The sequence below is a fragment of the Aythya fuligula genome, chromosome 1 (assembly GCF_009819795.1).
Source record: "Aythya fuligula isolate bAytFul2 chromosome 1, bAytFul2.pri, whole genome shotgun sequence".
Classification (NCBI taxonomy): domain Eukaryota; kingdom Metazoa; phylum Chordata; class Aves; order Anseriformes; family Anatidae; genus Aythya; species Aythya fuligula.
The window spans coordinates 151,770,122-151,783,392 of record NC_045559.1 but is presented as its reverse complement, the minus strand read 5'-3'; the positions used below and the strand labels follow the sequence as shown (position 1 = coordinate 151,783,392).

The 13,271-nt window shown below is 34.7% G+C and overlaps 1 protein-coding gene across 17 annotated transcripts in view; it reads right to left on the bottom strand.

The window, feature by feature from the left end:
* DOCK9 (dedicator of cytokinesis 9) overlaps positions 1-13,271 on the bottom strand; it is a 125,973-nt gene that overhangs the window by 71,738 nt on the left and 40,964 nt on the right. For all 17 annotated transcript variants that reach the window (XM_032182225.1, XM_032182295.1, XM_032182319.1 and 14 more), the window contains exons 3-7: positions 9,442-9,531; positions 7,658-7,740; positions 6,026-6,095; positions 1,820-1,915; positions 1,050-1,184 (exon numbers count right to left, since the gene is read on the bottom strand). In XM_032182225.1, coding sequence (XP_032038116.1) covers positions 1,050-1,184; positions 1,820-1,915; positions 6,026-6,095; positions 7,658-7,740; positions 9,442-9,531 — 474 coding nt within the window. The remainder of the gene's footprint in view (positions 1-1,049; positions 1,185-1,819; positions 1,916-6,025; positions 6,096-7,657; positions 7,741-9,441; positions 9,532-13,271) is intronic.

The following is a 13,271-nucleotide window of genomic DNA, read 5'->3' as shown; positions in this document are numbered from 1 at the left end:
AAGAACAGCCTTGAGATGGGTAATTTATGTTATGAGAGAGAAAGGCACCAAAGCAGAGGAAGCTGTACCAGAAGAGCAGAAGGAAAGATATAAGATTTGGAAAACAAAGACCACAAATGTGTTTATGAACCTTTTTGTTATTGTTGTTGTTTGATTGTTTTAAAAAAACATGAATCAAATTAGTTGACGTGGAATTGGCCAAAACTGCACCCCTAAAGCAAAACAATTTGTGTAAATCTCAATATGCAACTTGCAATATGAAGAAATTTACAAGATTTCCCAAAATATTACAATATTTAGAAAAAAATAATCCTCTGTAAAGCTGTTGTATCTCTGCATAAATCTTTAAAGAACTTTACACTAAGAAATTATATATTATTTAAAAAATACATTTTTACTAAACTTTGCCTATTTCTATCAAAGTTAACAAAGCCCTAAAACCCAAGGTTTTTTTCCAGGTATACTGTGCCTAACAAAACAGTTACATGCTGTACTGTAAATATGTAACAGAATCACAACAGAAAACACTCTTTTCTTTGGCACTTGCTACTGACAAACATTTTACCAAAGCCATTAACTGTTTTAAAAATGAAGAGCACATGAAAGTAATATTGTAAAGGTCAAATGAAAGCATCTGGAAGGGTGACTGAATTTAATACAATTCCCACAACAAAAATCCCACACAAGAAGCTATGCAAAACATTTTACAGCCCATGTAAGAACAAAATGCAATTGAACTTAACTCTAATTTTATGCAGTCATTACTTTGCCATAATTTATTTTTTGTTTTTGCCTTAAAATTTTGCCCTTAACATTAATACTTGACATCAACTAGTAATTTTTGTTCTTTTCAGATAAATGTTTCGAATTCAGCCTCCTTCAATTCAGAATCTAGTTCACTATTTCTGCAAGACTCACCGTATGTAGTTGTTCCTCTGCATAACAGATTCTTATCTATGTCTGACAAAAGTTACCTGTATTATTTCTTTTAATCCATTTGCTATAAAATACAGAATTAACTGAAAAGCAAGCAAAATAATTATAATTACCTGAACCACTCCCATGCACGAATCTAGAAATATTGATCCTTTGGGTTCTTTTGATATTTTTTCATCTTTGTAGAAATTGAGATTATAGGATCCATCACCAAGTTGGATTAGGTGGAAAAATCTTCTTTTAAATGACTAGTGGAAAGAAAGAAGCAAAGAAAAAGAATTTCAACATTAGTATGTTGACCTAGAACTATTTACAGTCAGCTAGAGAAAAAAGCTTTTATTTACACATAACCTAAGGGGTATCATTAGAAAACAAGATTGAAATCAGTAAGTTAAAAAGATTTTTTTTTGGAAAAAAATAACTGAAAAGTCTGCAATACGATTGTATTGTATTATCTGAAAGTATTTGTGATCCACAGGAAGTTATTTTCAACAGACTTTACAACATTATGTATAAAATATTCAAATATGATACCCAACAAAATCAGTCTAAACTTATTTCTAATTAAAGATGTAATAAAACTAAAGATTTGTATTAGTAGCCCCTTTCCTACTATTAACAAAAGGGTCTGGCTGAGAAGTGCTTTAAAACACTGCTCTTCTCTCACATAATGGATTTTTACTGCCTTTTTTTTTTTTTTTAATAGGTACTGTGAAGGACAAGAAAGATTTGACAGCTATAAATGATATACAAGCATCTCTCTTCCACCTCATGCTCTTTTTGTTGGAAGGAAAGCACATGCAAATGGACTTCCTCAAAAACACGATGAGATTTCAACGTTGGTATTCATTTTCCACCATGCATAGGCCATTCATAAACTTACTCTCATGGTCACACTGATTGCGCTATTCATGTTGCCTTTGTACAGCCATCCTTGTTTTGTTATTCCACCCTTCTGAGATCCAAGAGATGCTGCGTCCTGGAGATGAAGGCAGGGAGGTGGAAAAAAAGTAAAGTTTATCATCACAGACTAAAACCATTACATATATTTGCGTATTTCAGAAGTCATTTTTAAAGATGGAATAGTAACGCTCATAGTATAATGATAATTATGTTCTATTAAATTATATAGCAAATACTGTGAAATTATATAGCAAATATTTCAGCTAGGACCAAGGATGTGAGATTAACCTCATTTAATTTAATACAACTTGGCCAGTAAGAGAGGCTTTCTCCATCACCAGCAGGATGATCCAATTAGATGGCTAAATATTAAATATTGATCCAATTAGATGGCTAAATATTAAATATTTAGAGAGCTGAACATTAGACAAGATAAATTCTAAATTCTCTGGGAAGGGAAGACAGAAAACTCAGAGTGTTTATTTATTTATTTACATTCTAGTCTCCCCGTGCACTAATTTTTACTGATTTCTATTATCAGATTTGGATAAACTCGTGCTTATCCAAAACTTCAATCAAGATTTCTCAACCCTTTTTGTTTTATATGTATTACCTCTAAGACATTACTTTAAGAATTTAAAGAAAACTGTCTTGAAATGGATCTGTTCTTATGTCAGAATCAAAACTTTCTAAGGCAAGTAAGACCAAACTCAGCAGTAATGGCAAGTTAAAAACAAACAAACAAACAAAAAAAAACAACACAGCAGATTCAGTGCATGTATCCTACATGACACTGCCTGTATACCACTTCCATATATCAGTTCATGGAATTTAGAAACTACATCCAACGTCATAGCATGTTAACACCTACTAAAAAGCAGTACCCCACTATTAAAACTGATCAAAATGACAGATCTACAACTTCCACATAATAAATATTAAATCACCTATTAATGCAATCATTAACAGCAGTAGCATATAACTTTACCATTTTTTTCAGTTGAGGTAACCCATTCTGACACAACAAAAACATTAAGTAGACTTAGAGAAAGCATTTCAACCATGTAAAAGAGAAATACTCTTGACAATTAATCATCCAAATCTTCAAAATTAGCCATCTAGTTGGAAAAAAACCACACACACAAAACTTCCCTCAACTGCCTCATCTACTTTTCCTAATTCCTTTTCTCAGTTATGAAGACAAAATACAACAGAAAGTAATTACATATGGGTGACAGTCATTAGTTCAACAGCTGAACCAAATTTTGAATAATATTAATTAGTTTCTGGAATTAAATCAAGGAACATTCTGTAAGAAGTCCCTAGCTAATTTATTTACAGCTTATTTGTTCTGTCTAGCTTGCATATTCATATGCATATGAGAACTTCAAAAAAAACCCTGCAAACAGAAGGCAAAATTTGTGTCAATCTGTTCCTTCAAATATTCTAGTCAGCTTGCAAGAAAATGAGGTAAAGCAAGGCTGACACGGTCACCAACTTTCAGAACACTTGACAGATGCCCTAGAAGCAAAGAACCAAAATAGCAAATTTTCATATGCCCCCATGAGTCTCACTATCCAAGCAGTGCAGTCTGCGTGTTTCCAATTGGAAAGTCATTACCCCCACACACACTCTGGTCTCCATTACCTAGGTAATTTTTCTTGTACCATATAAAGATGACAACTCCAGACGGTGGGTTTCGAACTATGATTCTCTACCTACACTGGTTAAGAGTTATCCCTAAAGAAAGGATGGTTTTAAAACCACCCTTACAAGTCCAAGGTGACGGGTTGGTGATGAGTTATTGGCAGAAGTTGGTTCTGGACAAGAAGTTATGTAATTATGAAACTACATTTTTTCTGTGGTTCCATAAACCACAGACAGGACCATAAATATGACAAGAATTCCTTCATTACATGTATTAACAAAAGCTTAGATTTATCTCTGTTAAGACCTTGCAATTCATAGCCTCTACCAAATTGCATGATACTTTCTAACACTAAAACTGAGCATCATTTGAGCCTCTCTACTTACACCATTGCCATCAGGCAGAATCCTTGCCTACAGAGCCAAAAAGCTATTGAATTTATCCAGCCTACCATCTGTTAATACAAAGGAACACAGAGTCCATAGCCATTAACACACAACTTTTACACGGAAAACATACTTCCTGTTTCCAACCGGTAAGTTAATTTCCTTTTTTATTATTATTATTGCTGCTGCACATTATGCTTCGCTTTTAGAAAAAAAAAATTATCTTTCCCACAAACTGTGCTCCAAAATTTATTCCTACAGCAACTGTTTCAATAAAAACAGCTCCTGATCTTGAACCTCCACCCCTGGCTGACTTAAAAATTCCATTTATGAATATCAACTTGATGGCCTGATAGCACGAATTACTTTTGGAAAGGTAGTTCTCCCCTTTTTAATACTGTGAGATTTAGTTTAATCTTTGTGTGTTTTTCCTTCAAGTTTAATCACTTGGAGCTTTTTGGTTTTTATCATTCTCTTAATAAATCTTCTTAAAAAAAACGCATAAAAAACACCTTTTTATATAAGATCTGCACATATGTTTTTTGGCAAACAAAGATGCTAGTATTTGAAAGAAAAGCCTCTTCACTTTTTTAGATTAGATTAAAACATACGAAACAATTCGACAGTTTTTAACAAGCAGGGTATTCTTCCCTTGAGGAAACAATTTGTTTCCCCCATCCCCATCCTATTCCCATTAAGCTCCCTCCTCTTCCTAACATGTGGTGTGATTTTTTTTCTTCTGTTTATATGTTCAGTTCCTCAGCAAAGAGTAGCAGAACTCTTCTTCAGTGACTGTAGCTCTGGAAGAGATGACGTTACTGCCTGCTGTAACAGGAAATCGGACAGAATGAAATAGGAAGTCTCTTCCACTCACATTTCCTAGTAAAAGAAAAAAGCTTACCACCTGGCAATAGCCAAGCTATATTATTGCAGTGTTTAACTAACTGTAGCCATAAGCATTTTTCCCAATAACAATCAGTCAATTCTACCTCGTTTTTTTTCCACGTTTAACTCACTGTTTTGTAAAACAATTCTGTTGTCGGAAATATTATCACATTAAATAATGACAAGACTTTTAATTTTCAGTATAACAGAAAACATAACTATTTCCACCATACAAATAGAAAAATTTGCATACATTACATGAAATTACTTGTCTGTCCAAATATTACAGTGCACATTAATAGCAGCGTTGGAAAAAAATGGCATTCTGAGACTGTTCAGAGATTTACTTATTCAGACACGCTCCTTGGACTACTTTTTTCCCCACATTTAATCTGGGAAAACTTGTAAGGAACTACTTTTATTTCATACACAGCAGTTCTAAATACAAGGAATTTATAAACAAAGTAATTGTTATGGGCAAAGCTACAAAAAGCATTTTATTTATTTATTTTCTGTGATGTAAGGGTTCAAGTACTCATACGGAAGGAAAGTACTGGCTTTTAACAACTTCGTGTTTGAACAGGGTGTGGTAAAAACTCAATAACACAAATAACAGAAGCAGTTATTGAAAAAAAGTCTTTGACATTCAAGACATCATTGAAAATTGCTTGAGACCATATTTGACTGGTTTCCCTAGGCCAGTGACAAAAAAAGGAAAGCAATTAAGAGTTTTATCAAACTTTATTTTCACTTTTTCAGATTTTCTGGAGTCATCCTACATTCAAATTTATATCAAATTTTAATTCATATGCTAACTCTAATTTTAACTGTACACTATACTGCCATGTGTTCTTAAGTGTGTGTACGTTCATGTTGGAACAGATTCACTTATGATTTTACTCAGCTTTGCAACTTAAACTACATAAAATATTTCTCTAAACATGGCCATCTACAAGGAAACAGTATAAAATCAGATAGACCTTATGAAATTTCAAAGCTTGTTCTTCAGCACTGTTAAAAAATTCTTCAGTTTCAGCATCTGTCAACACTTGCTTTACTCATATGACAGATCTAAGGAATACAACGCTATTTCAAAGGTGATAGGTACAAGTTGCTTTTTTGTTTTGTTTTGCTTTTTTTACCCTCCAAATCAGACTGTTTAATCATCAGTTGTCACATCAACACTTAACCCAACTTTAACCTCTCCTTTCTGCAAACATCCTTTACTGAGAGCAGGAGAAAGCAAGGAATTAATTTGTTATCTCACCTCATCTTTATCTGCTTCTTCATCCACTTCATATAAATGCACTGGAAGCTTCTCCGGTTTTGTCCCTTTACTAGGAAAGAAAAGGCTTATAAAATACTAGATATTTCATGATTGGTTACATATTTCATATTGCAAAAAGAAAGATGTTTTTTTATCTAGCTGAGGAGGAAAAAGTACAAGAATAACTGGCTAAAAACATACTTTTCATGAAATCTCTCTCATCCAGTAATTTTGCTCATTTGTGTATCTGGTCACAGTCCTTCTATTGTCCTGCTTGTCACTGTCCTTTTGACTAACTGAAGAGAACCAAATACCTTCTTGTTCACTGCACTCCTAATATCTTAGGTGCAATAACTGATACCCATAACAAACTGCAATGCAAATGGTTATCTAGACTTAGGAAGGACATAACATATGGCAGCAGAAGCAATGTTGGGTTTTTGTTTGTTTTTTTAAGTTGCTTCTAAAATGTTGCTTTTAAATTGACAAATCAAAGACAAACAGTGTAAGCTCCTCCTTCTGATTCTCCCTCCCCACCTCTATCAGAAAACTACAGTGCCTTCCAGAATGTGAAGAAAGAAGTGTAGAAGACTACAGAAGACTGTAGAAGATTATGTAGGAGACACATCTGTATTACGTGCCATAAATACAGCAAAGCTTTTCACCAATGGGAATAGTATGTCTTAGGGAAATCAAGTCTCATTCTTCACATGAATTTTAAACAAAACTTGTTCCAACAAATTCTAAAGCTGTTATGCACTACCAATACAAACATAAAAATGAATACCAAACATCCATGCTATAGCAAAACCAAATTTGATTAAATATGTACTGAGAACCTAATGTTATCAATGTCAGAATTTTATTATCATTATTATTATTGATGAAGGTATATTTCATCTGCAATTATACTTTTCTCCAGGAATTTCTCAGAACGATGCACATAACATCGAAGTTCATTGCACCTAAAAAACAGGAGTTGGTGCTGTATTGCATGTCTGTAACCAGGAGGAGCATACGCACTTTAAAAAGAGCTAATCCATTTTAAACTGTACTTCATTAAATGCAACTTTCAAGATGGGAAAAAAAAAACAAACAAACATGATTCCAGAAAAGCCATGTTCACCTTTTTACTCAGATTTCCAGATAAACCTAGATAAACACTGACTGCTTGTTTGGGTATACAGCATATTCGTACAACACTCGGAAATAACTGCATCCACCTTTCTCAGTTAGTATTCTATAAATATTTGTCTGTTAGGTTCTATTTCCTAAGCTTCTAAAGAGAGCTCTAAGAGCTGCCTTTGAAGCTACAAAAACAAAGATATCACCATTTAAGTTTGATCAAAACATTACCGTTTTAGTTCTGACATTTATTTTAAATTGTCCACGATACAAATTCATGCTTCAGCCTCCCTATGAGTAAGGCAACGTTCCTAAGGTATCTTCCCAGAAAATGGTTAACAAGACCTTATCCCTTCCGTATCAGTTCCACCCTAGAAACCATCATCTCTACTACTAAACAGTGGTATAGCATATTTCAAAGCACATATTGCATGAATTAATACATTTCTGTGGTAAATACATTGATATCAAAGTTCCTTGCATTATACCAGTGGATAACATACATACTTTGGAAGCTGTCGAAATTCTGCTGAGTAATCTTCATATCTATAGTTAACAACGTGCCAGTCTGAATTGTAGGTTTTGATGCACTATTTCAATGGAAACCAAATATCAGCATTAATTGGAAGAGAATTAACTGTAAAAACAGCATTCACTAGATGCACACACCAAAATCCTCCTCAGATACAACTGTTATGAACTACTCTGATTACACATTGATCTCCAAAAATTCTGTACACCTCCCTTCTTTTGTGATACTGTTCAGTGCCATAAAGCTTTTCGTAACACGTGATGTTTCGATAGGACGTTATCATATAGATGTGTATCATACAAAAGCAGAAAATGGTGAGTGTATTCAGCATCTGGATTCACCATCCTCAGTTGTCTGAAAAGTTAAAGCAGCATTTCACTGCAGCTGGAAATGTGACCGAACTTCTAAAAACTTCAGCATTAAAATACACATGCATTATTAAAACAGAATATTACATTTTACATTTAGGCTTCTAGCCTTAGTTTGCTTAGCATGCTCTCTAGCATAAAGCACACATTTAAGTGCAGTTATGCTTGCAGCTGTTGAAAAGCAATAGCTCTGGACTAGAACACAGGAAATACCATTTTACTCCACCCATATTGCTACAACATAAAAGTACTGATTTATCTTGGCTTTGACTGAAGTAACATAAAACTGACAAGATCTGTTGTCAGAAGTCCTGTGGTAAAACATTTTCTGTTTTACAGAAATAGACTTATGTGCACACGAACACAGTATTTAATACTTCAAGAATACTTTTCTTTATATTCTTGTCTTTATATTTCAAAGTACAAAGTTAATATTTGCCAAGCAATTGTTTCTGCAGAAACTCATTGAACTTCTTGAATTACCTACATCATTGCTCCCTCCTTGTCTACCACCTCCAAATTTATCTTCGAGTTGTTTAGGTTAGGTATTAAGGCTATCTATCAATCACTGTGGAGAAATCACTTCAAGGTTTGAGATAGATTCAGCTATTTGAAGCTCCATTAGTTTTCCTGATATTACAACAGACACTTACTTGCTTCAGATGTTAAAACATCACCTTGAAGTATATCGGTTAAAAAAACAGCAGATAAAGGCAAAAAAAAATTAAACCTTTTAATCTTAAAGGCTTAAACAAGACACTAAAGATAATGTGGTATCACAGGCAGAACCAAGGGGATGTCAACACAAGAAAGCAGTTAAGAGACACTAAGTTTGAGAATGTTTCTTCTACATGTAGCATAGAAATCGAGCAGAGAGGATGAGTTTTGACCTCTACAAGTGTTAATGTTATGAATACTTCTGTTCCAGAAAACTACAAGATTATTATGAGCAAACTAAGAATGACTAGGACAAAACACGTTAACAGAAAAAATAGCCACACTGATTCATTGAGATTCACTATTGCTATCGATACTATGTATGTAAATCACCCATATTCATCTGGGAAAGCCAAAAGCATGAAGTGTAAGAGGAGGTGGAGAGAGAAGCATCCTCAAAATCAGTTCCACAAACAGTATCATTCACAGCTATCCACTAATTCTTCCTTTCCAGCCACTAAAGGAAAAAAAATACTAGTTTTCCCTAGAAATTTTCTTTCCCTTGAGAAAACTAAACATAACTACATCTCAAAGCAAAGCCTTGAGAACTAGGTTGCAATATTTTGTAATTTTTCAGGGTTTTATTTGTTTCTTAAATAACAAATAAAGCAGAAGAAATACACTTCAGTTATAACCCTGCTATTACACACAGCCATGTAAAATTCCAACATTACCTCCGTTACAAATAAGCTTTGAGCTTCTTTCTCCGCATTTTCAGGAACCGTTGAATGAATGTATCGACTCTGACGTTTCAGTAATGCTGTCTGATAAACAACAGAAAAAAAATAATGAAACCCTCAATTTAAAGATGATAAAATATGGCAACACTCAGTTATATCACTATAGCTGGGACAGAAGCTCAGCAGAAAACATCCTGTGAATACAGTACTGGAGAACAGACACTAATGACAATTTGCTTTCATTCAAACATGAGCAGCTTTATTCTCTCAGGAGAATTCTTTTCAGCCAGATTAAGATGACAACATTGGAATCAGGAAGAATTAGATGCCATTGAAAAAAAAAAAAAAGTGTTTTCCTCTAATTTGTTACCATTGCCAAGAAAATAGTAGTAAAAATAATTCCCCCTTGACAGCATAACTTCACTATTTTGAATGCAGACATTAGAGTGGTGCTGTTGCTACATATGAATACTATTACTCCAGAAAAGCAACAATTCATACCAAAACAAGAAGAACAGTTCAACTGCAGATTTCAGGGGGCAAAAACATGAGACTTGTATTGTTCAGCTGAAGGTGAGAAAGATGGCCTTGATCCCTGGATATCCTCCTGTCTACCAAAGGATGCTTACTAAGTAAGAACTCGCTCCCATTCCATGCCAAAGTTGAGAGAAGCAAAGGAAGGCTGACAGACTGCAGGAAATCTCACTGTGACTGTGAATTGCTGCTCCTAAGACCAATACCAAAGCAAGCCTTAGGCACTTTCAACTCCTATATGAAAGATAAAAACCTCACAGAATCTTCTGGAACTGCACAATAGAAATGATTTTGTACCATGTGGAAAGTGTTAGGAAAAAAAATGTCAGATTAGGTCAGAGATGGACAAGGCGTTTCCACAACCTGGGCCTGGAAGGGGGTGTGATCACTCGCTTGCTACCTACGCTCCACACACTGCAACACCAGGAATGACCAGAGAAGAGTGTGACAAGAAAAATCTCCACATACAGATGGTCAAAAAGAAAGGAGACGTGGCAGTACATTATCTTAACTTGTCCCTGTTGAGAGACTGATCTATAAGGGGATTGTTGTTACAAAGGCCCACCCCATTAGCTGGGGGAGGCTTTTGAGGTTAGGATATTCAAGTACAGTAAAGTTTTGAAGGAGGAGAACTTCTCCTGTTCTTGTGGTCAAGTCATTCATCTAGTCCAGAACTCTGTTGAAAAGTGACTTGAGAAGTGACAGTGTTAATTGTTTAAGTGTGAGAGGTAAGGAGGTATTAAAAGCAAAACACCACAAAATAACAACAAAAATTATAAAAAACACCTCATGGATCAAATAAATCATAAAACAGAGTTAAAAAAAAAAAAAAAAACCTGCAAGAAGATATTTCTGTATATAGTAACAGCATTCAAGCATTTAAGAATTTAATGTTCCAAATTATAGAAACATGTTCCTTATCAAGAAAACATGCTTTTTAAAGCCACATAAACTTTAAAATATTTGTTTTCACTGACATTGGAAAATAAAGCCAGGCTCAATTTTATTCCTTTATTTTGGAATCAAATACAAAATCTTACTCTGGTTTTACATTAGCAGGTGTTCATCATATTAAATAATCATGAACTCCCTAACTATACCCAAGTGTGATTCCTTTGGTTTTTCAGTATTAGGTTAGAAAGTGATTTTGATCATCCATCATCTGTAATAGAAGTTTGCAGATAAAGCTCAATTTGCTGGCAGTCAGAAGATCAAACTGCTGTTTCTCTTAAAATACGCCAGTGGTGCTGAGAAAAATGTAAAAAAAAAATAAATAAATAAAAATAAAAATCTCATATATCCACGGCATGAATGCATACGCTTTCCCCCTCACACACATTTGAAATCAGGCCAAAAACATGGGGATAGATACATGACCCTCAATCTCAAGTCACTTTCAGGCTCATTCACTGAATTGAAACAAATCTAAGATGTAGAAATGTTATGTATCTTTTAAAAATCTGGAAGAGAGGCTGAACGTCCAAAGTGGGGCTGGGGGGAGAACAGCAGGCAACATTTAGTTTGTCAAATTCACACATGTTATTAATTGACATCATGCATGCATGCTGCCTCTTTGTCAAGTCATCCTGCAGCTGCAATAATTCATCAGAGAGCCAGGAAATGCACCAAGTGAAGATATCTTTATTTAGAGCAAACTCCTAAAAATCACTACTAAAGCAACAGAACAACGCTTTCAGATACAACCATGTATATAGTACAATCCAGAAGAAAAACCAGGAAGGACTACAAATTTTCCCTCACAAATCCATTGGTAGAACTGTTTTGTACAAATGAAATGCTGTACAACTATCCGCTAGTGAGCTAGAGCATTACTTTGGATTCAGGAACACATAACCCATTTGAAATTAGATTCTCCATATTGTGTATCTCAGGCTAGAAGGTGTTTTCATGTTCTTGACAGTTTAGCTGTGTTTCTGACACATAGGCTAAAAAATTACACTTTTACTAATATTAAAATCTGGCATGTGATTTGCTGAGTCATTTTAGTCCTCTTTCCCCATTCTTTATGGGAAATAGCAAGATGTTCTTTAAGACTAAAGATGTTTTCAGGTGGCACTAAAGATCTGCCAAAAGACAGCCAAAGATTTTGTAGCAGGGTGTCTTTAACATAATGTGTCCTTAAGCATTTACAATGAACATAATAACGTGCAGCAACCGTGACCCTTTTTCCAGGCCACAGTTTATACAGAAGTCATTGTTACAAAGTGTAAGTCAACAGAATTCAGTCTTCAATTTTATCAAGATGAGAAGTGTAAGTGGATTTTTCATATACAAAGCATTTTCATATCTTGAATGAGGTTTTTAAATATATATATATATATATTAAATAAATCACACACAAAGAAGTAGCTCTCAAAATTAATCACTGCATTCTGAGGAATAAGGTGTCAACACCTATATTTCTGTAGCAAAAAATAAGGCAGGTCTTAAATTACCAGCTTTCTCTGGTACACCAGGTATCTTATGATCTGTTTCTGAGCAATTCTGCACTGGACAACAGGTCCCACATGCAGATATTTCCTCATGTAGGTAGATGTAGGTGGGACAGAAGCCAGCCAACACAACATTTTTCAAGTCCATTTGGCCCATCTGGAGGCCAACCAGACATGCCCGAGAGCCCTATTTTTTTTTGTTATCCCTTAGCTTTTATCTTTCTTCCTCCTGTGTTTTTAACATAGTTGTTACATATTCTTCTCTCCACTTTGGAGGTGGCTAAGTACTTGAGGCTAGCTGATAAAGTTCTCTTCTCTGTAAATTGGACAGTCTGCCTAGTGACAGTATTGCTATTCTATGCAAGTCTCAGCAGCTAGAGCAAACCGAAAAAGCACAAAGTATCACTGCTGACATATCACTTTTATACTGCAAAGTATAAAAGCTGCGAAGTAGAGAGAGAATGCAATGGAGGATATCAATAGCATACTGCATCTTGCTGGCAAAATAAGGGCTATACAAAATGCAGGAGAAATGGGAAAATGATTACAGGATAACAACTCAACAGTCACTTACCCACACATTCCCATACACTTTGGATGATGTTTATGAAGGCAAATCCTCAAGAAGTAGTGACAGAAACCATTTTAAAAGAAAGTCAATTGAAAAGATGGCATGCTGCCTCTTGGATCATGCCCTTAGAGCTATTAGGTGTCAGAAGAGACTTGCATGGGGAATGTCAAGTGCTATAGTAATTTCTAAGGTAAATTGAACTCTGCATTTAGGCTACTTAGCTAAGGACTCAAGGAAAAACATAGAACAGATTTTAAAAGAAAAGT